This window comes from Solanum stenotomum, chromosome 12 (genome assembly GCF_019186545.1).
Source record: "Solanum stenotomum isolate F172 chromosome 12, ASM1918654v1, whole genome shotgun sequence".
NCBI lineage: Eukaryota > Viridiplantae > Streptophyta > Magnoliopsida > Solanales > Solanaceae > Solanum > Solanum stenotomum.
In genome coordinates, this window is record NC_064293.1 from 38061800 (window position 1) to 38089263 (window position 27464).

The following is a 27464-nucleotide window of genomic DNA, read 5'->3' on the forward strand; positions in this document are numbered from 1 at the left end:
TACCCTTGACATCTACCTTTATGGCCCTATATTATCCTTATCCCAAACTGCTACCAATTTAAACTCATTTAATAAATTCATTAATGATGTGGCAGTCATTTATTGGTCATATTTTAATTAACCTAAATTAATTAAAAACCCAACTCATTCCCAAAATCAGACCCGCCCCAAAATCATTTAAAACCCATTTTATCACCCCAAACACACACACTCGGATCGATTTTTTTTGTTTGTTGAATTTCCAAGAATATTGAACAGAGCATGACCAAGAACAACTGATATATACCCAAAAATGAACTTTTTGCTGAAGTTTCATGAATATTAAACAGAGCACTACCAAGAACAATTAATTTACCCCAAAACACACAAAGATCAATTTTTTGCTGAATTTTCAAGAATACTAAACAAAGCACGATCAAGAACAACTAATATACCCAAAATACACACCAGATCGAATTTTTTGCTAAACTTTCAAGGAAAATGATAAACAACAGTTATTCATTCATCTGAAAAAATGTCCAAGAAAGAACAAAATCCTATTTTCACGAAGAACTACTCGATTTGATGTGGTTATTTCAGATTCCCTGGTTTACAATCAATCCAAACAGAATGCGAAGCAAATTATCGGCTCCAAGAAAGAGGAATTACATCAATAGCATACAGTTGGTTCAATATTCTGGAGAGACTTTTCAATAAAATTACATCTTAAAATATTGAAAAATTACTTCTAAAAAAAACAACCAATATTTCATAGTAAAAACTAATCAATTACCATCTTCTTTAGCTTGAGCTTTAAATTATTCAATGTTGTGTTAGAAAATTTTATAAACGGAAAAGGGTCATATTTGCCCTTGTACTCTCAAAAAAGGGTTATATTTGCTCTTCGTTATACTTTTTTGATATATTTGCCCTTGCCATCCAACTTAAGGTACATATTTCCCTTGAACCGTTAAGTTTCATATCTCAAATTTTATCATCCTATGTGGCATCTACATGTAGTCATACTATGTGGCATCGAGATGAGAAATTGCGTAAAAGCCCATCATCATCCCTTCCATCACCACCGCCATTGTCGAAATTGAGAGCACAACTATCTGAATCATACTAAAACTGCGTCGTTTTAGCTGAAGATTTCTTAGGGTTATAGTATTTTCGGATCTTCCTTACCAAATTCTTCCATTTGGGTCCAGCTACAAGTTCAGAATACTCTTTCAATTCCTTCTTATTTTTCACTATCCATGAATCTCTGTTTTTTCTTTCTTGGAGCAGAGAATTTGCTTCGCCTTCTTTTCGGGTTGATGGAAACAAGGGAATCTAAAACAGCCGCACCAAATCGAAGAGGGTTCTTCGTGAAAATAGGATTCTGTTCCTTCTTGGGCAGTTTCTCTGATGGGTGAATAAGTGTTGTTCATCATTTTACTTGAAAGTTCAGCTGAAAAATCGATCTGGGTGTGTGTGTTTTGGGTATATTAGGTGTTCTTCCTTGTGCTCTGTTTAATATTCTTGAAGATTCAGCTAAAAATTTGATCTTGGTGTGTGTTTTTTGGGGATTTCGAGGTGAGGGTGGGTATATTTGTTGTTCTTCGTTATGCTCTGTTTGATATTCTTGAAAATTCAGCAAAAAATTAAAACTCTATGTGTGTGTTTTGGGGAGATTTGAGATTTTGGGATTTGGGGTTCAATTAAGCAAATCTAATTGTTATTTTTTTTGGCGAAAGTGACAATAAAATAAATATTAGGAGTTGGGATTAATGGGTTAAATGGTTGATTATAATATTGAGTTGGATATAATAATTAAATTTTATAAAAAAAATAATGTAGAGTAAATATAAATTTATGTGTAGGCGCCATGTAGATGCCACACATAGGATGATAAAAGTGGAGATATGAGACTTAACTGTTCAAGGGCAAATATGTACCTTAAGTTGGATGACAAGGACAAATATATCAAAAAAGTATAACGAAGGGCAAATACCCTTTTTTGAGAGTATAAGGGCAAATATGACCCTTTTTCGTTTTATAAAATACAAAGAGAGTGATTTTAAAGTAATGAATATTGAGGGATTTAGATTAGGTTTTAATAGTTGGGCTAAAATTTAAACGTTGAACTTCAGAAAATAGGAAAATAAAGACTTAAGTTGATTAAAATTTATCAAAATACTTATATTTTATTTATAAATAATTATAAAATTTATATATAACTTCTCGGTTCGGTTTGGTTATTTTTACGGTTAATTTTTAGTAAAACCAAAACTAAACCAAATAATAGCAATTTTTCAAAATTTAAAATCAAACCTAACCAAATATCGATTTTTTTAATCGATTTGATTCGAATGGCGGTTTGATTTGGTTTTATAACCATAACCATGAGCAGTCCTAGGCCCACATAACTTGAAGTTATGTGTACTTCCAGGAAATTTAACTTGATAATTATTTTAGTAAAGTTGGATAACTTCAGAGGATAGAGAGGAAGAAGAAGAAAGCAACTTCAAGAACATTGGGAAGTTTTAGGTTAATGGAATGCCCCTTTAGAATAATGGATTTTTTAGTTGGGTCGGGCCATTTAAGGATCCAAATTTGGGATGGGTTAAATTAATTTTGAATAATTATCTATCCAATGAATCAAAACGTGCCACATATTTAATGAGAAGGTAATTAATCCAATTAATGAGACCGTTTGTGATAAGGGTACTATAGTATCATAAAGGTGAATGTCAAGGATATTTTGTGGCTAATAGATTAACGTAGGATAATTTTGTATCAATTTCAATAGTTCAAGGATATTTTAGGGTATTTACCATTTAAAGTCTGTGATTTCATGATCTTATATAAAAAGGTGTTACCATTATACCCTTGAACTCTTTTTACCTTTCATATTTGCAAAGCTATAGATATTCTGACCTTCTATTTTAGTGCAATTGAGTAGACATTTAGCCATAAATTCCAATATTTGTTATTTTATTTAAATTTATAAAGTTGGAGTTGAATACAACATTTTGCTTGGATATTGTTTTGCAATGAAGAGAATAGAGTTCTTTATTTGGAAATTGTGAATATGGAGTTGTAAAACGAGTTTGGAACACTTCTCTAATTTTGGAATTCAACTCGAAGTGAATTTGAAAATTTTATAATCAAACACTGATTTTAAAATAAAATAAAAGCTTATTTCACTAAGAAAAGTAAATAATTCTCCTGGACACATGGCTCTTTAATAAGTTACTAATGCAAGATAAATGGGTTCTTGCCAATTTCAGTACAAGAAAAGGGTGAATTAGATGAAAATTTTATACAAGAATTTGATTCGCAAAGAATACCTCCAAAGTTTCATATCAAAAGTGTAGATTCTTTAACTGTGGAAACCTATACCATTAGACTATTGGTCTTGGTGATTTTAGATTACAAGAACAAATACAGGTAGTTCCAATACTAGTTGAAACAAGTTGCCTTTTGTGCGGAGTAATCAATCTCAATTCCAAACTAATTAGAGTTCGAACAAATAACAAAGTAGCTCAGGAAAGTAGGGTATTATGCCTAAAAATGTTAACGAGGGTATAACTCAGTTATGGATGCCTCATTACGTGATGAAGAAATAGATTTACTTTTGGCTAATTCTCTAGGTTCTGACGATCTTGAATTGTACTCTTCAATGAGTGAAATCTCTGGGCAAATATTGTCGTGTGTATAGTATGCAGGCCCTGAAGGCACGGGAAGGCTCAGAGAGAGGCTACTGAGCATGAGGACTACTGCTGCCATAGTTGGTCTATCACCAATATTTTCTTGCACGCACAATAAAGCAATGTGGATGTATCTCATTATGTCACGAACCAGTCCTGAACTTCCCCTAAACATGGGGTCAATCAAATTTGCAGCTGTTCCTTCTTGCCAGTTCGTCCATGCCTGCAATATTATAATTCAGAGTTTAAACTCTATACATCGACAATGTAAAACAATTTGATGCATAAGGATGGTCCCAACTATTCAAATGTAGTTGATCAATTAACTTAGTTACTTACAGAGCTTAGAAGGTCTTCCACAGATTCTCCATTTCTGAAACAAGTGTTCTTTTGTCCACTTAAAATTTCTAGGACTAGTACTCCAAAGCTAAAAACATCGGACTTGACTGAAAATTGTCCGTGCATTGCATACTCTGGTGCCATATATCCACTGCAAAACAAGAAGTACATAACATTCCACAACTTAGAAATGATTCAATTGTTAAAGTTTTTTGTTACACATAGTTCGCATTCCTATAAACCGGACTTACTAGGTCCTAGTCCTAGTCCAACAATATTGAAGCATTCTTTCAAGGAATGATTTGCTTTTATCTCGAGGCAGCTTTTAAATCTGGTTAAATGGTTAAAAGTTCTTCCCAGTGATCTGAAAAAGGAGTAACAGTCTATAATATTCAGAGGTGTAAAACTTACTAGGTCCCGACAACTCTACTTGTGTTGCCTTGAGTTTCATCCAATGTAAATAGCCTTGCCATGCCAAAGTCTGCAATTTTAGGATTCATTTCTTTATCAAGTAGAACATTACTTGCTTTGAGATCACGATGAATTATGCGAAGTCTAGAATCCTCATGTAGATAAAGAATTCCCTTAGCAACGCCTCCTATGATTTTGGATCGCCTTTCCCAATCTAATTGCCTACGTTTAACTGGATCTGGGAACAAGATGAAAAATATAATTATGAATTGAGCTTCACATCAAGTCACTATTACTATAGGTAACTACCTGTAACAAGTGGATTAGTTCTCCAGAATAATAAGGCAGATAGCTAGACGACAGTCAACATGTCATATTATACCGACAAAACATTAAGCAATATGTTAATTCATACCAAATAAAAAGTGGTCAAGGCTTGCATTGGGAACATATTCATAGATAAGAAGTCTCTCTGTTCCATCGAAGCAAAATCCCAGTAACCTAACCAAATTCCTGTGTTGAAGTCTAGCAACCAACATGACCTCATTTTTGAATTCCAGATCACCTTGGCCAGAATCTGATGACAATCTTTTCACTGCTACTTCTTGACTATTTGGAAGCTTACCCTGAAGCAGACGAGAGCGCAAATTGAAAAATTATGAGTTGAAAAAAGAGTCAGCTATATGATGTCAGTCAGTCACAGTGTCCTTTTATGCATCAAGTAGGCTAAATCAGCAATCACCTTGTACACAGGACCAAATCCACCCTGTCCCAATTTATTATCGCTTGAGAAGTTATCTGTTGCTGCTCTAATTGTTGAAAAATCATATTGAAAGGATTCTGCAGTGGTAATATCATCCCCATGTATACCTTCATCAAAGTAGTAGTAAAACATACAACAAAATTTCAGTGAAATACAGTCTTAACAGTTCAACTTTCCGAAATCATTGCCTGTTAATAAGCTACGCCTTACGCTGAATATTTTTCACTAGCTTCCTCCTTCGCCTCCTCATCATGATGAGAGTAATACAAACAACAAGAATAACAACTGTAACAGTTGACACACTGATAATGATGACGGTTCGATTTGTTTTATCATCCTCTCCTGCAGGAACTCTTCAAGTTAGTATTGGTTAGGCTATACTTTGTTTTAGTTTATGTGACCCTATTTCCTTTTTGTTGTGTCCGTGTTTCTAAAATAATGATCACTTCATAAATTTGGAAACAATTTAGTTAAGCTTCTCATTTTATTCTTAATAACAAGATTATATTACCACTCAATGTTAGGATATATTTTAATATCACCAATTTTAAAAGTCTTCTTATCACATAAATGTTACAATATGATTTAAATCTCAAAATTTCAAAAGCGTCTATTTCTTCTTTAAAAATATTATTTTCCTGTAAAAGCATAACTTAGCAATTTAAGAGTTGAACTGGCTAACAATTTCATGAAGATTTGACATACCTGATGGTGGTGGTGGTGGCGGCGGCTGCAGAGGCAGTGATGATGGAAGTGGCGGTGGTGATAAGGGTGGCGGAGCTTCTGTCGGTAGCTGGTTGAAAAAGATGCTAATTTCATACTGAAATTTGCAGCTGGGCATTCTATATCTGAGACCAATCTTACCATAACATTCACAGTTAGGTAAAGTTCGATAGCCAGCGCTTAAACAATTGATGCAACTTTCAGCTGATAAATCCGCAGTGCACTGTACAAGTGCATATATAGTCTGAAAATCAGGGCCCCGAGTACTATTACTAGCGTACTTCTTCTTACCGCCCTGTGAAGCTTGACTTCGTAAACTTTCTAACAAGGTTCTTACATCTTCCATAAAATCGGGATTCGAGGCATTTGCCGTGCTATACAAAATGTTTTTCGGGTTTGTTAACACGGTGCCTATGATGGACTCATTTGAATATCGTAGCTGACAACTTTCATAATAACCAAAGGCCGATTTCTTGTAAGGACATACCTCTAGAATCTTACGGGTCGCATTATTTATACAATCACGGCATACCTGTAATTGTACATCCCCTCTACATTGCGCGATGACACTAATCGTGTCGGAGTTTAGGCCTATGGAAGTATTATAGAATCCAAAACTATCCATATTTCGTGAAACAGAGGAGAGGGTTGTGTTAAGGTTAGTGTCATATGCACTATTTGGGGAAAACTCAGTAATATTAGAATCTGCACATACATGAAATTCGAATTCAGGCTGTGCTATGCTGAGGTGAAAAATGTAATTAAATTGGAACATTACAAAAACCAGCCATTTCAAGAAACTCATAGCTCTCTTCACTATCTAATGTATCAGAGACAATTGTATAAATAGAATGGCTACTACACCTTCAAAAATTTCATGCTCAATTTTATTTATTTCAAAAATTGACTACGGACTTCTTCGTCAATGAAAAGGATGGAGGTGGCTTTCTATGCCTTGAAAATTTAAAAAAAACGCGCTTCTGTGAAGCTTCTTTATTCTTCGGTCCACCAAAAAGTCATCCCATCTAACTTTTATTAATCTACAAGTTTTCCAACACGTGCCACCCATGCGAGTTAGTATAAATATTTTTAACAAGTTATAATTAGTGTGCGATATTTTGCACAGAAACTGAAGAGAAAATATACACAAGCTTAGATTATGGTTATAATTTAAATGTTGATTATGATTTGCAAAATATTTCATATCTTAAATTTTTGGCTTTTCGCCTTCTTTTTTAAGAAATTGTAGCCTCCATCTTTTCACCGTTACATACACATTAAGAAGTTAGTGTCCATTGAAAATAGTGTTTTGTAAAATTTGTATATAAATTCGATGAACATATGTCTTTTTTAGGATAGCTAGTGGGTCGTTATATTATTTCGTGGTGTACACCTACACGAAAATAGTTATTATCAGTGATAAAAATAATAGTACTCCCTCTATTTAATAATAGTTGTCCACTATTGATTTTGCACATTTATTAAGAAACTACTCCCTCTGTCTCATTTTATGTGAGATAGTTTGACTCGGCACGGAGTTTAAGAAAGAAAGGAAGACTTTTAAAACTTGTGGTCCAAAATGAATGATAGAAATTTGTGTGACTGTAAACTATTTCATTAAGGGTAAAATAGACATTTTATAGTTAGATTGTTACTTAATATAGAAATGTGTCAATATTTTTGGGACTGACTAAAAAGAAAGGTAGATCACATAAATTGAGACAAAGGGAGTGTAAAATAGAAAGGTAATTTTACTATATCATCCTTTGATTATACTCTCTCCGTCCATTTTATATATCATCCTTTTCTATAAATAGCTGGACCACAATACTTGTCATTTTATAAAATTTATGCATAAATTACCATATTTTACCTATTATATCCTTGATAGAGTAGTTAATTAATCTTGAAAATGTATTCATCATTTATTATAAAGTTGACTTAAGTAAACATTAAATAAGGGTAGAAGGGTAAAGTTACATCATTTCTTAATGCAAGTGCAAAGTAAAAATGTGACATATAAAATGGAACGAAGGGAGTACTAAATATAATGTCTTGAAAAATGTAATAGATAAATGACTATAATTAATGATAAGGGTAAATTAAGAATTAAGTGTAAAATTATCCATTGATTTCATAAAGTGGACAAATATTATTGAATATCTTAAAATACTATACTAATATAGTGGACAATTATTATTGGACGGAGAAAGTAATTACTAAAATATTTAATTGATAAATAAATCAACTAATACACTTATCTCAGAGAGCGTTGGTGTTATTTCAATTGGAACATTAGAACGATGAGTCATTTCAAGAAACTCATAGCTGTATTCCCCATCGTCTACGCAAAACTAAACTCGTCAAGCACAAGTATATAAATAGAATGGCTACAGAGTCAAAAAGACTCAAAATTCCGTGTTCAATTTTATTATTTTTTCGTCTATCTTTACTTATCCATTATACTATATTGGAATTTTCAATAATACTTATTCAGTTTATAAAATTAATGAATAATTTATATTTTTGGGTCTATTTTACCCTTCTTATTAAATACTATTTATTTTTTAATATTTAAATGACTTATATTTAATGAGAATAATTTGGTAAAATTACTCTTATTATATGTTGCTTCTTAATAAACATCTATAATTAGACAGAGGGAGTACAAGGATTGACTTGGTCACCAAAAATGAAAAGTTAAGACACTGAAAAGGACGAGAGTGGGCAAATTAAGGATTAAATATAGGGAGGTTTTTTCTAGGGATAAGGATCTGAAAAATATCTCAACTTTGATCGGATTTGCTGTTGCGATACTAAACTTTCATAAAGACCTATTATTTCCCTAGACTATTTAATACCATATTTTTTATTCCCTGAACTATTTAATAGTGTATTTTAAAGGTATATATGTGCTCACGTGGACACATTACTATTTATAATTTTGCATTATTTTTTATGTCTACGTGGGCAAATATATATGTTTAAAATACGGTATTAAATAATCTAGGGAGGTAATAGGTCCTCATGAAAGTTTAGTATCGCAACAACAAATCCGATCAAAATTGAAATATTTTTCAAACCCTTATCCTTTTTTCTATGAGTTGAAACTTCCGAAGTAATTGACAAGTTTGAAAAAATAGATCAAAAGAACGAGGTTTTGTGAAGGTTCTTAATTATATCCTTTTTAATGTATACTCTCTCCGTTCTATATTAGTTGATCACTTTTTATTTTGTACAGTTTTTAAGAAATCATAAATAAGATGATGATTTTACTAATTTACCCCATAAAAAATTTCTTCAAAATTTTTAGAAATAAATATGAACACTTTCAAAAAGAATTAATTGCAAATAAAAATAATAATTAATTTATGATTTCTTGATTTAATAAGGTAATCAACTACTATAAGACAACTATATTTAGTATTATGATCAACTAACATGGAACAAAGAGAGTATATCTATATCTATAAATAATGTCAATGCCACAATTAATCTTCAATTTCAATTTTTAAAAAATTACCTATATATAATAGGAGAGATAAAAATGTCACGTATCAAGGCCACAATTAATCTTGAATTTTAATTATATATAATAGGAGAGATAAAAGTGTAGATTATTAACTGTGGAAACTTATACGGTCAGACTATTGGTCTTGGTGATTTAAGACAGCATATAGATGCTTCAAGTTTTCAGATTACAAGAACAAATAAAGGTAGTTCCAATACAAGTTGAACTTATTTTACTAGTGTAATAATACAACTAATACATATGAAACAAGTTGCCTTTTGTGCGGACCACAAAAACCATTAATAAATCAATCTTAATTCCAAACTATTTAAAGTTCGAACAAATAACAAAGTAGCTCATAAAAAAGGGGTCTTATGTCTAAGGATGTTAACGAGGGTATAATTCAGTTATGGATGCCTCATTACGTGATGAAGAAATAGATTTATTTTTGGCTAATTCTCTAGGTTCTGACGATCTTGAATTGTACTCTTTAATAAGTGAAATCTCTGGGTTAATATCATTGTGCGTGTAGTATGCAGGCCCTGAAGGCACGGGTAGACTCAGAGAGAGGCTACTGAGCATGAGAACTACTGCAGCCATAGTTGGTCTATCACCAATATTTTCTTGAACGCACAGTAAGGCAATGTGGATGTATCTCTTGATGTCACGAACCAGTCCTGAACTTCCCCTAAACATGGGGTCAATCAAATTTGCAGCTGTTCCTTGTTGCCAGTTCGTCCATGCCTGCAATATTATAATTCAGAGTTTAAACTCTATACATCGACAATGTAAAAGAATTTGATGCATAAGGATGGTCACGACTATTGAAATGTAGTTGATCAATTAGCTTATTTACTTACATAGCTTAGAAGGTCTTCCACAGATTCTTCATTTCTGAAACAAGTGTTCTTTTGTCCACTTAAAATTTCTAGGACTAGTACTCCAAAGCTAAAAACATCAGACTTGACTGAAAATTGTCCGTGCATTGCATACTCTGGTGCCATATATCCACTGCAAAACAAGAATTACATAACATTCCACAACTTAGAAATGATTCAATCGTCAAAGTTTTCTGTTACACGGTTTGCATTCCTATCAACCGGACTTGAGATAAAAGGCCAAAATAATCAGTTTAGTTAGTCCAAACAGTAGGATCAGCAAGACCTAATAAGCTACAAAAATAGGAAACGTACAACTTGATGTTAAAAGTCAGAGCTATTGATGTTGTGCTGCAATTAATATGTACTGCAAATTGGGTAGTTATGGTTTTGATGTCTTTTTTTTTCCGCCTTTCCTTAGTGAGAGCTCTTAGGCCATTGATCTTGGCTGAGAGAAGTACAAGTTATGATGAGTCAAGACTACATCTTATATAATGCTGCAATGAGATCATATCTAACCTCTCTGAACAAGGAGAACTCATATGCTGATAAATTCTGTTCTAGACAAAATCAAATTTAGCCTATTTATTCACAGCGCTAACTTTTGGCAGAAGATCATTCTTCTTGAAATAAACTTTATTATAATCATCAGATATTGCAACTTTGGGAGTGACCAAATTGAGCACAAAACGCTAGGTATCTGACCATACATCTCAAATAAGTTAAATTTTAGACATCCCAAAAGTCCTAGTCCAACAATATTGAAACATTATTTCAAGGAATGATTTGCTTTTGTCTTGAGGCTGCTTTTAAATCTGGTTAAATGGTTAAAAGTCCTTCCCAGTGAACTGAAAAAGGAGTAACAGTTTATATAATATTGAGAGATGTAAAACTTACTAGGTCCCGACAATTCTACTTGTGTTGCCTTGAGTTTCATCCAATGTAAATAGCCTTGCCATGCCAAAGTCTGCAATTTTAGGATTCATTTCTTCATCAAGTAGAACATTACTTGCTTTGAGATCACGATGAATGATGCGAAGTCTAGAATCCTCATGTAGATAAAGAATTCCCTTAGCAACGCCTCCTATGATTTTGGATCGCCTTTCCCAATCTAATTGCCTACGTTTAACTGGATCTGGGAACAAGATGAAATATATAATAATGAATTGAGCTTCTATACACAGACAATATAGCAGAATTTTGCAACATCAAGTCACTATTACTATAGGTAACTACCTGTAACAAGTGGAATTAGTTCTCCAGAAAATAAGGCAGATAGCTAGACGACAGTCAACATAATAAATTATACTGACAAAACATTAAGCAATGCATACCAAATAAAAATTGGTCAAGGCTTGCATTTGGAACAAATTCATAGACAAGAAGTCTCTCTGTTCCATCAAGGCAAAATCCCAGCAACCTAACCAAATTCCTGTGTTGAAGTCTAGCAACCAACATGACCTCATTTTTGAATTCCAGATCACCTTGGCCAGAATCTGCTGACAATCTTTTCACTGCTACTTCTTGTCTATTTGGAAGCTTACCCTGAAGAATACGAGTGCAAATTGAAAAATTATGAGTTGAACAAAATTAGAGTCGGCTATATGAAGTCACAGTTTCCTTTTATGCATCAAATAGGCTAATCAGCAATCACCTTGTACACAGGACCAAATCCGCCCTGTCCCAACTTATTAGCGCTTGAGAAGTTATCTGTTGCTGCTCTAATTGTTGAAAAATCATATTGAAAGGATTCTGCAGTGCTAATATCATCACCGTGTATACCTTCATCAAAGTAGTAGTAAAAACATACAACAAAATTTCAGTGAGACATGGTCTTAACAGTTCAACCTTCACTTAATCATTGCTGTTAATAATCGACGGCTTACTCTGAATATCATTCACTAGCTTCCTTCTTCGCCTCCTCATCAAGATGACAGAAATACAGACAATAAGAATAACACCTATAACAGTTGGCACAACGATAATGATGATGGTTCGAGTTGTTTTATCATCCTTTCCTGCAGGAACTCTTCAAGTTAGTATTTGTTTTTAGTTTATCTGAACCTATTTCCTTTTTGTTGTGTCCATTCCTAAAATAATTATCACTTTATAAATTTGGAAACAATTTACTTAAACTTCTCATTTTATCTTTAATAACAAGATGTTAAGATATATTTAATATCACCAACTTTAAAAGTCTTCTAATCCATGAAAAGCATTTTCCTTCGAGCCAAACACACCTTTAGTTCAGAGTTGAAGTTGCTAACAATTCATAAAGATTTCAGTTACCTGATGGTGGCGGTGGCAGCGGTGATGGAGGTGGCGGTGGTGATAAGGGTGGTGGAGCTTGGGTTGGTAGCTCGTCAAAAAAGGAGTAAATTTCATACCGAAAATTGCAGCTGGGCATCAGAAAGTTGAGACCCTGCTTCCTATAACATACACAGTCAGGTAAACTTCTAAAGCCACTGTCTAAACAACTGAAGCAATCTTGAGCTGTTAAATCCGCAGTGCACTGTACAAGTGCATATATAGTCTGAAAATCAGGGCCCTGAGTAGTATTACTAGCATACTTCTGCTTACCGCCCTGTGAAGCTTGACTTCGTAAACTTTCTAGCATGGTTCTTAGATCTTGCATAAATTCATCCGGACTCGAGGCATTTACCATGTTAAATAAAATTCTTCTTGGTTGAATTGCAAGGTTGCCTATGATGGACTCATTTGAATATCGTAGCATACAACGATCATAATAACCAATGGCCCATCTCTTGTAAGGACATACCTCTAGAATCTTACGAGTGGCATTAGTTATACAATCACGACATGCCTGTAATTGTACATCTCCTCTACATTGGGCGATGACACTAACCGTGTCGGAGTTTAGGCCTATGGAAGAATTATAGAATCCAAAACTATCCATATTTCGCGAAACAGAGGAGAGGATTGTGTTAAGGTTAGTGTCATATGCACTATTTGGGGAAAACTCAGTAATATTAGAATCTGTACTACATACAGAAGAAGTGAAATTAGACTGGCCTATGCTGAGATCGAAAAGGTAATAAAATTGGAACAGTAAAATGACCAGCCATTTCAACAAACTCATAGCTGTGTTCCCCATCGTCTACGCAAAACTAAACTCGTCAAGCACAAATATATAAATAGAATTGTTAGCTATACATTCAAAATTTCCATAATCAATTCTCTTTATTTATTTCAAAGATTGACTATTGACTTTTTGGTTTACGAAAAAATACAACACCGAAAAGGATGGGAGTGGGAAAATTTTCAAAAAACGCGTTTTTGTGAAAGTTCTTTATTCCTCAGTTCCACCAAAAAGTCATCCCATCAAAATTCTTTTAATCTATGGTTAGGTACTCTTCTATTTTTTTAGGTATAAATTTGGAGACTTCTCAAAGATGTTTTGATTGATTTAAAAGTTGGTTAAACCTATTTTTACGTCAGTTTTTTAATTTGGAAGTGTTTGACAAATATAAAAATAACTTAAAATAAGTTAGGAAGTGTTTGGCAAGGTCTAAAATGACGTAAAATAAGTCAAAAATCAAAAGTAGGTCACTTCTACTTTTTATTTTTCGACTTAAAAGTCATTTCAGATTGATTTTTTTATTTTTGACTTAAAAACTACTTTTTTTAATTCAATCCAAATGGGCAATCCGTTCTCTCCTAGTTTAGTTTCCTAACACTAATCTTAAAATTATAATAAATAATTATGATAAGACTAATTTAATCTTTCTTAATATTATATTATATTGATTAATTAATTTTATGGAAACTGTTTTAACAAAATAATAGAATAATAAAAAATAAAAAGAACTCATAAAGCAGGACACTGCAATCTCGTTTAGACAATTACTGAAGAAGGGAAATCTTCAAAATATATGTCGTGATTCAATTAATTTAAGTAGGACATTATTTCGTAGGATACTTAGAAGTATTAAACTTAATTGAATGATAATTATTTATCTTGTTAGGCATGGAAAACACAAGATGATCCAAACAAATTTAAGCTAGCGGCTGGAACTAAAACAAATTTATAACCCGTTTCACTCATTTTATTGGGGGTTGAAAATGAGCTAATCCATATTTAATTTACCCACTTTTTTAATGGGCAGGTTGAATATGTATTTATTACGGGCGGGTTAAGCAAATATGGGTTGAAAATTAAAGCTAAGTTTTCACCAGAACAAACAATGGTTTATATATTTACAGGACTGGTTGAAACTTTTCACCATTTTTACTAGTGTAATAACTAGTAATACATATATATGAAACAAGTTGGATCACAAAAACCATTAATAAATAACAAAGTAATTCAGGAAAGAAGGCTATTATCATGTGTAAGGATGATAACGAAGATATAAAATGCCTCATTTTTGGTGATGAACAAAGTGATTTACTTTTGTCTAATTCTCTAGGTTCTGATGATCTTGAATAAGCGAAATCTCTGGGCTAATGTCGTCATGTGTATAGTATGCATCAGGCCCTGAAGGCACGGGAAGACTCAGAGAGAGGCTACTGAGCATGAGAACTACTGCAGCCATAGTTGGTCTATCACCAATATTTTCTTGAACGCACAATAAAGCAATGTGGATGCATCTCATTATATCAGGAACAAGTCCTGAGCTTCCCGTCAAAATGGGGTCTATCAAATTTATAGCTGTTCCTTCGCGCCAGTTCCTCCATGCCTGTGACATATTAATTCAGAGTTTAAACTCTTTACATCGACAATGTAAAAGAATTTGATGCATAAGGATTGTCCCAACTGATTCGGTATTGAGGTGTAGTTGATTAAATAACTTGGTTACTTACATAGCTCAGAAGATCTTCCATATATTCTCCATTTCTGAAATAAGTGTTCTTTTTGCCACTTAAAATTTCAAGGACTAGTACCCCAAAGCTAAAAACATCTGATTTGACTGAAAACTGTCCATGCATTGCATACTCTGGTGCCATGTATCCACTGCAAAACAAAAACAAAGATCAATTACATAACATTACCTCAAATAATAATGATTTTGGGGGCAATCAAAGTTCTGGTTCAACAAAATTGAGTTAACTATTCATGAAGAAATTGATATGACAAAATTCATCTGAAAATTCTACATGTTAAGGAAAGATTTTGCTTTTGTCTCGAAACAGCTTTTGTTCTTGCTAACTAATGGTCAAGAATCCTTCCTAGTGATATGAAAATAACAGTCAACTTACTAGGTCCCAACAATTCTGCTTGTGTTGCCTTGAGTTTCACCCAACTTAAATAGCCTTGCCATGCCAAAGTCGGAAATTTTAGGATACATTTTCTCATCAAGTAGAACATTACTAGCTTTGAGATCACGATGAATGATTCGAAGTCTAGAATCCTCATGAAGGTAAAGAATTCCCCTAGCAACGCCTCTTATGATTGTGGATCGTCTTTCCCAATCCAATTGAGTACGTTTAACTGAATCTGCGGACAAGATGATGAATACAACTTACGAGTTAGACTTCTTTACACTGATAACATAGAAGAATTTTAACAGTATCAAGTCATTACAGATAATCACAAGGCAGACAACCACCAGAGTTAAGTTTGTGGGCCCGTGTTGTTTCTTTTAGTTATTGTTGTTTTCATTAGTTGGTGTCTTATAACACAAGACAAAATAAGTGTTGTGTTAATTAGACTGTTATTTGTGTCTATAAGTTAGATTGATAATTTATTGATGCTCAAGCACATACTTTTAATAAAAAGCTAAGCAGTACATACCAAATAAAAAGTTGTCAAGACTTGCATTGGGAACAAATTCATAGACAAGAAGTCTCTCTGTTCTATCTATAGACAAAATCCCAACAACTGGACCAAATTCCTGTGTTGAAGTTTGGCAACCAATAAAACCTCGTTTTTGAATTCTAGATAACCTTGTCCTGAATCTGCTGACAATCTTTTCACTGCTATTTCCTTTCCATTTTGAAGCTTACCCTGAAGCACATTTATGAGGACACGTTGAAAATATTATGAATTATAACCAGTATTCTTGTTTCAACTAGGGAGTTCACGTATAATATATGTCCGTGGAAAGAATATTTGTACTATAGAAGTTAGACTCATGCATCAATATGTAAGCTTAATCACCTTGTACACGGGACCAAATCCACCTTGTCCCAGCATATTAGCATCTGAGAAGTTATCTGTCGCTGCTCTAATCGTGGAAAAATCATATTGTAAGGATTCTGTAGTGCTAATATCATCCCCACGCAGAGAGGTGCACCCAATCATTATTGCACAACATTATATGATACTTCAAGTGTGGGTTCACACATCTGTGTTTACATATATTTTTAAAAATATAACACTACTATATATGAATTCAGGAGGGGAGCATGGGTTCACGTGAACCCGGTGACCCCCTCCTGGATACGCCTTTGTCCCCACGTATACCTTCACAAACATATATAGTAGTAAAAGCATACAACAAATTAGTTAGGATTAACATGGTCCTAAAATTTTAACTTTCCTTAGTAATTGTTTGTTATAGTTTATGCTTACTCTGAAAACAAATTAGTTAGGATTAACATGGTCCTAAAATTTTAACTTTCCTTAGTAATTGTTTGTTATAGTTTATGCTTACTCTGAATTTCGCCCACCAGCTTCTTCTTTCGCCTTCTCATCAAGATGACAGAAATACAAGCAATAAGAAGAACAATTGTAACAGTTGGCACAACGATAATGATGACTGTTCGAACCGTTTTATCATCACCCCCTTCCCCTATAAAAACGCTTCAAGTTAGTACAATAATGTCAGTTTTTAACTAAGTTACTATCTTCCCTTTCCCTTCTCCTACACTTCCCTTTTGAGGTTATTTCAGAAACTATATGTGCATACTTATTAATTATCACAAATACAAGATGAACAGAAGGAATGATAAAAATGTATTCACCTTCAGGTGGCGGAGCTACCGACGACCCTACATCCAGCCTGAAAAAACGGGAAGTTCCATAACGGAAGTTGCACCTAGCCCCTATGATTCTGCCACCCTTCTTGCCCATATCTTCATAAGCTTTAGTTAAGCAATCAAAGCAATTCTGAGGAGGTAAATCAGGAGTGCACTGCACAAGTGCAAATATAGTCTGAAAATCAGGACCTGTCGCATTACCACTAGCATATTTTCTACGGGAATCACCATGTGCAGCAACGACTCTTAATCTAACCAATAATTTTCCTAGCTCCTTGTTAAATTCATCGGGTTTTGAGGCATTCTGAGTTTATTTTAAGTAAAAGAGTTTAGAAAATGTTGTAGTGTCTGTAATGGATTCATTCGAGTACACTAACATACATTTATCATAACCACCAGAAGCTTCTTTTTGGTTAGGACATACTTGTACAAGCTTTTGAGAAACAATTGTGACATTATTCTTGTAGCTCCACGTCTCCTCTACATATATAGCACAATAACACTGGCTCTGTCGGAGTTTTGGCCAATGGAAGCCTTGTAGAAACCATAGTTATCTATTTTTGAGGGAAGGGAAGTGAGGAGTGTGTTTAGATTATTTAAATTACGCAGCTGCGCTACGATATTGAGAACGTGTATATGCAAAAACAGAATGATCAATAGCCACTTTTGAATATAGTCATGGCCATGGCTGTTTGAGTTATATTACAAGTTGTAGGCTAATAGTAGCAAGTAATTTGTTCACAAGCTCGATCGCCTTAGAATTGCAAGAGCTTGAATGAGTAAATAGAGCAAGAGAAAACGTATGTTATCGTAACACTCTTTATATTATTGGATTTGATTCAAAATTTAAACAAAACAAAAAAAAAACTTGTAGAACTAATCTTCGTCAGACAAGATAGAATGGAATAGAAAATGTCAGACAAGAAGACTCCATCTGTCAGTGCCGTACGCATGGGTGTCTACATCTACATTTAGAGAAGAGAGAATCGATGAACAAATTGGATGGAATAATGAATAATTTTTTATACTTTTTGAATTTTATATTAAAATTGAATAATCCAATTCAAACTTGGTTTCAAGTAATTTCATGTCTAGCTTGACTGATTTGTTTGTTTATTAGTAGGAGACGTGTTGGATGGGGGTTCGATCGAGTCTCACTCAGAAATGTTGTAATTTCTGGCAACGACTCTTAAAGAATATTAAGAAAATGCTCAAGTTCATTGCACTGGATCATTTATATTACATGTAGTTATGTACTGTAAGAATTATTATTAATTTGGGATTAAAAATAAAAATAAAAATCGTGCGATATGTAAAGATGGTTATGAACAATCGTCGCTTTCTTTCGAACAATTTAATTTGATTGTTTCATAGAAACTTTGATAGTTAATTGTTTAAATTAATAAAGTAAAATAATCGAAAAGAGGGTTATATGGATGCGGCATTTTTTGGAGAATTGTTTTTTAACCTTTTCCGCATCAGTCATTGCTTTATTATTAAAATAATAATAAATGAATGAACTTAATTTGAAGGCCTTTCTTCATTTAATGTTGAGTGAATTGATGTTATCAATAACAACAATGAACAATTTTGTTTTATTGCACAAGTTATTGTCTTTATTATTCATATAATATTATTATTCTTTTAGTTTATGTGGTAATGAATCAATTGTGCAACAAATTAAAGTGGTCATTATATTAAGTAATAAATAATGTGTGTACTTTGTGCTAACAGTTTGTTAGTCATCAAAGTGGTCAAACTAGAGAAATTTACGTCTACACATATAACATTTATAATCACTTGCTGCATGTATTATGTTTCTATAGTTTGTTAGTCACCAAAGTGGCCAAACTAAAATGTATAAAATTATTCACATGCACAAAAAATTTATGATATTATGTGTGTATTATATTTATACAATTTGTTAGTCACCAAAGTGGCCAAACTAGAGAAATTAACGTCTACACATATCATGTTTATGATCACTTGATGCATGTATTATGTTTCTATAGTTTGTTAGTCACCAAAGTGGCAAAACTAAAATGTATAAAATTATTCACATGCACAAAGTTTTATGATATTATGTGTGCTTTGTATTTATATAGTTTGTTAGTCACCAAAGTGGCCAAACTAGAGAAATTAACGTCTACACATATCATGTTTATGATCACTTGATGCATGTATTATGTTTCTATAGTTTGTCAGTCACCAAAGTGATCAAACTAAAATGTATAAAATTATTCACATGCACAAAATTTTATGATATTATGTGTGCTTTGTATTTATATAGTTTGTTAGTCACCAAAGTGGCCAAACTAGAGAAATTAACATCTACACATATCATGTTTATGATCACTTGATGCATGTATTATATTTAAATAGTTTGTTAGTCACCAAAGTGACCAAACTAAAATGTATAAAATAATGCACATGCACAAAAAAAAATAAAAAAAAATATGATATTATGTGTGCATTTGTGTTTATATAGTTTGTTAATCACCAAAGTGGTCAAACTAGTATGGTTAAGAAAAATGTGCATTCATAAAATTATCATTTATCTATGAAAGTTAATGAAATGCCTATATTGAAAATAAATAGATAAATTGACTTTCACTATTGCTAGAACTTGAGAATTTACCCAAAGGTGAATTAATCATTCTATGAATAGTGAACATTATGAGGTAAATTATATTTTCAATCAAAGATAGATTGTATATCCAAATATATCGTATATGTTTGGTTAAATATATTTAATTGCCTATTAAAAATTTTAAAAAATGGCATTTAAATTATGATAGTGTGTCGTAGTATCTACCCAAAGGAGAATTACGATGTACTTTTATAGTTTTACTAAATTCACATTATTTTTTATTTGTGAGCATGCATATCTATTTGCAGTTATTTCTTTTCATTCACATGCTTTGTCTGTTACTGTGTTCAATGGATTGAACTTCTCTGAATGGCATGAACAAGTAGTTCCACCTAGGTATAATGGATCTTGATTTGGCTCTACTGAATGATAAACATACTGTCATTACTTATAAGAGCAATGAGAATGAGAAGTTTTTTCCGTAAATCATGGGAGAGCTCTAACAAATTGAGTCTTATGTTCATGCTAATGATTGTTGTTAACAACATTAAGAGCACTATTCCATAAACAGAAAGTGTCAGGGAATACCTGAAGTTTGTGGGAGATCATTTTTGTTCTACTGATGAGTCTCTCACTGGTACACTAATGTCTGAACTCACGACCATGAAGTTTGATGGGTCGCACAATATGCAAAATCATATCATCAAGATGACTAACATTGCAGTAAGACTTTCGACCTTGGGGATAAAAGTGGATGACACCGTCTTAGTTCAATTTATTATGAACACATTGCCTTTTGTATATGGACCATTTCAAATTAACTATAACACTATTAAGGATAAATGGGATGTTAGTGAATTGTCCAGTATGCTTACTCAATAGGAGTCGAGACTTAAAGAACAGAGAGGTCATTCCATTAACCTCATGGGTCAAGGAGCTGGTAAATGACTTAAAGTGAAAGTCAATAAGTTTAAGAAAAAGAAAGCACCTGCTAAAGTTCCACAGGGTGCTCATAAGGAACTCAAGGCTGATGTGTGTCATTTCTATAAAAAGGAAAGACATTATCAGAAAGATTGCCTGAAATGTAAAGATTGGTTTGAAAAGAAAGGTACATTTAGTGCCTTTGTATGTTTCGAATCAAATTTACTAGAAGTTCCTAATAATACTTGGTGGCTTAATTCTGGTGCAACTACTCATGTATCCACTATGTTGCAGGGATTCACTACGATCCAAACTACGATTTCAAATAAAAAAAATATTGTTCATGGGAAATCGCATGAAGGCTAAAATTGAAGGCATAGGGACTTATCGTTTGATCTTGGAGACTGGACATCACCTTGATTTATTACAAACTCTTTATGTTCCTTCAGTTTCTAGGAATTTGATTTCTCTTTCAAAACTTGATGTTTTTTTATTTGATTTTTTGTTTAGACATGGTTGTTTCAATTTATATAAGAGTACTATTTTTTATGGTTCTGGTGTTCTTATTGACGGTTTATATAGATTGAAACTCGATAATAATTAGACGTAGTTCACTAAATGAAAATTCTGCTTATTTGTGGCATAAACGTTTGGGTCATGTATCCAAAGAAAGATTAAAAAGGTTAATAAAGAATGAGATTCTTCCGAATCTGAATTTTATTGATCTTGATATATGTTTGGATTGCATTAAAGGAAAGCGAACCAAGCATATCAAGAAAGATGCCACAAGGAGCACTCAACTTCTTGAAATTATACATACTGATATTTGCGGACCCTTTGATGTTCCATCTTTAGGTGGAGAAAAATATTTTATCACCTTTATAAGTGACTTTTCACGTTATGAATTTATCTATTTGTTGAAAGAAAATCTCAAGCAGCGGACGCTCTCAAAGTGTACGTTAATGAGGTTGAAATACAATTAGATAGGGAAGTGAAAATCATTGGGTCAAATAGAGGTGGTGAATATTATGAAAAGTATAACGAATCAAAACAATGTCCAGGTCCATTTGCAAAATTCCTTAAGAATGGCGAAGTTAGTGGGAGCGTTGAACGACAAAGTGTGGAAATTAATGAAGTAAGGGTAAATATTTCATTGCCCAAGAATGTACCTACTTTCGCACCAATCACAAATGTTGTTCCTCTTGTTGAAGAACACTTTAACAATGTTGAACAACATTTGGGTGAAACACTTCAAGAAAGAACTAACTCACAAGTATCTGATGCAAATAAACCAAAAAAATGCCATTAAAAAATCGGTCATTTCAGATGATTTTGTGATTTATTTACAAGAGTCAGATTTTGACATTGAAATTAATAAAAATCTAGTTTCATTTTCGCAGGTCATAGAAAGCATTGAGTTTGATAAATGGATTGATGTCATGAATGAAGAGTTAAAATCCATGGAATACAACAAAGTCTGGGATCTTGTTCAATTACCAAAAAGTTCTAAAAGAATCGGGTGTAGATGAGTCTTCAAGACCATATCTGATTCTAATGGTATTATTAAACGATATAAAGCCAGACTTGTTGCCAAGGGATACACTCGGGAAAAAAAAGGCATTGATTATAAAGAGACCTTTTCACCGGTTTTAAAGAAAGACTCATTAAAAATTGTTTTGGCTTTGGTAGCTCATTATGATTTAGAGTTACATCAAATGGATGTGAAAACTGTCTTTCTTAATGAAGACCTCGAGGAGGATGTTGATATGGATCAACCAGAGGGTTTCAAAATTAAAGGAAAAGATCACATGATGTGTAAGTTAAAGAAGTCAATAAATGGACTCAAACAAGCCTCACGATAATGGTATATAAAGTTTAATGACACCATATCATCTTTTGGATTTAAGGAGATTACCGTTGATCGGTGTATATACCAAAAGATCAGTGGGAATAAGTTTATATTTTTAGTCATGTATGTTGATGACATGTTACTTGCTACTAATGATTTAGATATATTGCGTGAGACGAAAGACTTTCTCTCTATGAACTTTGAAATGAAAGATATAGGTGAGACATCCTATGTGATAGGGATAGAAATACTCTATGATAGATCACAAGGATTATTGGAACTGTCTCAAAAGGTTATATCTAAAGAGTTCTAGAGAGATTTAACATGAACAATTGTTCAGCAAGAATAGTTCCTATTAAAAAAAGGGACAAATTTAATCTCATGCAATGCCCAAAGAATGATGTAAAACGAAAAGAAATGAAAACAATTCCTTTCTCTTCTATTGTTGGAAGTTTGATGTTTGTTCAAACTTCCAACAAGACCGGATATTAGTTTTGCGGTCGGAATGCTAAGAAGATATCAAAGTAATCCTGGAATTATCACTAAAAAGAAAACTGCAAAGAAAGTTTGTGGCATGTTATGAAACCACAATTAATGCATTATGGCTGTGAAACTTCATTTCAGGACTTGGGGTTGTCGACACCATTACCAAGCCGCTGGAAAGTTATTGTGATAATGCTGCAGCAGTATTCTTCTCCAAGAACAATAAGTACTCCATATGTGCCAAACATATGGAATTAAAGTATTTTACTGTTAAGGAAGAAGTTCAGAAACAAAGAGTGTTACTTGAGAATATTAGAACTGATCTCATGATTGTAGATCTGTTAACAAAGGGCTTACCACCAAAGACATTTAAAGAACATGTTCAAAGAATGGGTCTTGGTTATACTTGTGATTAATACATTTATGATGTTTTTAACACTCTGAGCTCAATTATGTGTTTCTGATATACATTAATGAATTTCTTGTTTCTCATAATAGTGTACACATTATTGTTTTGAGATATTACAAGATAAGTCTCTATGAGACATTATTGTGGACCATAATGTTATATGTTTTTATAGCTTATGAACCTAGTATGATATGTTGTTAATGTAGTAGTATATGGAAGGAAGTATGTAGCTTAAAATTTATGTACAACCGCCATAACTCGCATTAGTAGTTTGTTATATTGTGGTATGTATGATGGACATTATAAAAGAGATTTATTATATGCGCAACTAATATTTATTAAATATTAATGTTAGATGGTCATTGGGTCAAGTGAGAGAATGTAAGAATTATTATTAATTATTATTTGTAAATGTGACATTCGAACTCGAATTGTTTGAACGGATAAGTATTTAATCTTATATGTACTAGTATTATTTTTCTTTTCTCCATATTATACACAAATAACTATTTATGAAATTTTCAACGAAACAGTGTCACACCCTTTTTCAACGGAACAGTGTCACATCTTTATCATAGGGTGCATCCACTCCAGAAAATAGTAGGAAGAAAGAAAAATGAAAGCTCCTTAAAATGGGTCAAACAAAAAAATAAAAAGTGTCAACTTTTGACTTGGTCTACAGATGTTGACAAATTGAACCTTAAAAGTCAACAAGTCTAATTATAAGAACAAGCTACCGAGGTGCAAAATTTGTACTTGCTTTTACTTGAACGTTTCTAATTACATACTATTCCATCCGTACTATAATAGTTGGCCACCTTATGAAAATTATATGCTTCGAATTATTTATGTACTTATTAAATCAAAATAAAATAAAATTCTCAAAAAAATCATTCTATCCTTAGTATTAATATTTTTTGAATATCTTAATGTGCATCAATATATATAAAGAACAAATTAGAAAAAAAATAAGTGTTTGATATATAATTTCTTAAACATCATGTAAAATGAAAGCTAACCAATTAATATGAAACGATATGAGTAAAACTTTATATGAATTTAAATACGTAGGGTCTGTTTGGAAAGCTACTTGGTAATTAAAATTGATGTAATTACTGGGGTAATAATTATCAACCTAGTAATTACACTGTCTAGTAATTACACTGACCTGTTTGATTGTCATAGTGTAATTACATTGTAATTACACATGTCCTGTTTAGATGCTACAGTGTAATTACACATGTTCTGTTTGGATGCACAATTGCAATCATAAAATTATAATAAATTTTAAAAATAAAAATTAATTATTTAAAATTTATACTACATGTTGACACCCAATTTTGACCCTCCACAATATAAATTAATCATTGAGCTTCTCCAATTTTCAAATGATTTAAAAATTTTAGTTTTATAAAATATTTCAAGAAAATAAAATAAATATAGTTTGCAGGTTATCTTATATAGTTTCGTCATTTTTTTATATATAATTTTTAAATAATATATATGCTTTATATATTATATATATAATTAATGTATTTCATGAATATTCAAAAATCGTCTCAAAAAGATTTTATATTTTATTTGTGATGGTTGTAATTTTGAATTAACGAGTTTCAGCAAATTCAAAATACTTCCAAGTTATTTATTTATTTATTTATTTTTAAAAAGAAGAGGGTAATTTTGTCATTTTAAATAATAAATATGTATATTTTTACAATCACATTATTTTATAAATATTTGAAAAATCATCACAAAAGATTTTACAATTTAGTTAAATATTTTATTAATTTACTCTAAGTTATAGTTTAAATTTCGAGTTGTTAGTTTATAATTGAGTTAATTATTTTATTTTGTTGAGATTAAGAAGTTCGTTAGTTAATTATGTTAATTCATCTTATTTAATTACTAGCCGAATTAACTAAAAGAATTCAATTTGGCTAGATTGTAATTCATTTGCCTAACCCTTTTATTTGCAATTTTAGCAATTTATTTTCTCACCCAACTCAATTTTGCAAGACGAATTTTGTGGGCCTTTCTCTTAAATCAGTTCAGCCCAACAAGAATAACAATACAAAGAAACCCATTCCAAACATTACCCATCAGCAACCCATTTTTCCCATATCAATACAATACACACAACAATCCAAACGTACAGCAGTTACAACCGACAACCCAACCCGTTCCCATTCCTCAAATTCCCTTTTCCAATTCCCTCCCAGCCAGCCCATTTCCATTCAGAAAAATAATTAATCCCATCCCACTGCTCCTTTCCTGACCCGGCCCGGCCCAATTTCAAACAACAAAAGGAAATCAGCAACATCTAGGGGTGTGCAAAAACCAAACTGACAGATAAACCGAACCGAAAAAAATGTTATTGGGTTATTGGGATAACGGTTATTTAATGGTTTTACAAAAAAAAATTATTGGGTTATCGGTTCGTTATTGGTTTTTAATATTGGGTTATTGGGTTAACCGATAACCCATTAAGAATATAATAATTTACTATTTTAATTTTTAGTTATACATAAATATAATATATTAAAAAAATATTAATATAATTAGTAGTATATTAGACTAAATATATAAAACCCTACGCAATAATTAACACTACTTAACAATTAACTCTCCTCTCTACTTTTAGTTATTTAACCTTTAGGTTTTACTTTTTAGTATTACTTATTTACTTTAGTTAATTTATAATTGACTAATATTAGCTTTTGCACGATTGTAAATATCTGCAATTTGATTAACGTTAGGAATTTAAATTGTGTGTGTGTGTGTTTTTTTTTTTAAATAACGTAAGAACGTCATTTAGTTACCATAAGCATGGCCTCATTTGCTACTGTTTTGACTTTTGTCTATGATTTGGTTTTATTTGATTCTCTTTATTGCATTAAGGGGACCTCGTTTTATATATATTATGGTGATCGAAAATTAACCAAGTCTTTGTTGTGATGACCAAAATACAACAAGTTGGTCCTCGTTGTCCCGTTTGGAATGATTATTTCGATGTATGCGTATCGCGTCAAATTATTGGATAAGTCATATATTTGTTTTGAAAACATTTTCTTATTGGTTAAACCAAAAACCGAACCGCTAAAGACCTAAAACTGATAAACCGAAAACCGATAACAAATATCTTATTGGTTTGATTATCGGTTTAGCATATTTAAAAACTAAAAACCGATAACCAAACCGATAATACTTATAACCGAACTGAACCGACCGATACACACCCCTAGCAACATCTCTTCCAAACGTTGCCAAAAAAAGACGTCAAATACAGAGCAATACGGCACCAAATGACATCTTCATCGACCAGTACTGTTCTTGTACAGTGCTTTCGGCTATAGCAGACTGCTGTTCCGTCCTCGCCACTGCGAGATTAATCCACGTCGACGCAAGAGGGACGTTGGAAACGATCCAAGTCGTTCATTCTCCCTTTCCTCTTCCGGAATGGGACAAAATCTTCAGAAAAAAAAATGTTTCTCTGTAATGGGAAAAGAATTCGAATTTGAATTCAAGATGGGCCTTGAATTCAGATTTTTATCAGTTTCCCTCCAAGAAATTGGAACCCTAATCCTTGTCTATAAATATTCTCTTCTCCATTCACCGAAGGAGGGGATTTTTTTTTTTGGATTGAAAAAATTGAGATTCAAAGAAAAAAAAAAGAGGCGTTGTTTTAGTGAACAAAAATTCCTACATAAGAGATTTGAGTGGTTCTCTTTTGGTCATTCTTCATTAATATACATCTAGAAACTGATAGAGATGAAAGAGTCACAAGTCACAAAGGTCATATAAAAATATAAATCAAGTGTATTCTTCTTAGTGTTTCTTTCTGGTTGTTGGAAATTTGCCGGAATTCTCGAAGTTCCCCAGAATCGTTGGTGGAAGAAGCATCATCCTCCGCTCGTTGTTCTAGCTCGCTGCCCCCAAAAGAGGTTCGTTCCCTTTTTGCTCTTCCACCCTTC

General features: G+C 32.5%; 1 protein-coding gene and 1 pseudogene across 5 annotated transcripts in view; both read right to left on the reverse strand.

Annotated features, from left to right (window-relative positions):
• The window catches only part of LOC125846815 (cysteine-rich receptor-like protein kinase 44), a 130375-nt gene that overhangs the window by 56669 nt on the left and 46242 nt on the right, over window positions 1-27464 (reverse strand). The window contains exons 1-7 of one of the 5 annotated variants that reach the window (XM_049526439.1): window positions 5893-6745; window positions 5398-5529; window positions 5167-5294; window positions 4840-5050; window positions 4425-4662; window positions 4014-4164; window positions 3406-3897 (exon numbers count right to left, since the gene is read on the reverse strand). In XM_049526439.1, coding sequence (XP_049382396.1) covers window positions 3541-3897; window positions 4014-4164; window positions 4425-4662; window positions 4840-5050; window positions 5167-5294; window positions 5398-5529; window positions 5893-6715 — 2040 coding nt within the window. In that variant the 5' untranslated portion in view covers window positions 6716-6745 and the 3' untranslated portion in view covers window positions 3406-3540. Of the gene's footprint in view, window positions 1-3405; window positions 3898-4013; window positions 4165-4424; window positions 4663-4839; window positions 5051-5166; window positions 5295-5397; window positions 5530-5892; window positions 6746-9775; window positions 10166-10281; window positions 10433-11196; window positions 11435-11633; window positions 11845-11953; window positions 12082-12185; window positions 12318-12588; window positions 13433-27464 lie in introns of those variants that run through there. The other 4 variants (XM_049526435.1, XM_049526434.1, XM_049526433.1 and 1 more) reach the window with 4 other exon arrangements.
• LOC125849405 (cysteine-rich receptor-like protein kinase 10) lies at window positions 15103-25721 on the reverse strand (annotated as a pseudogene).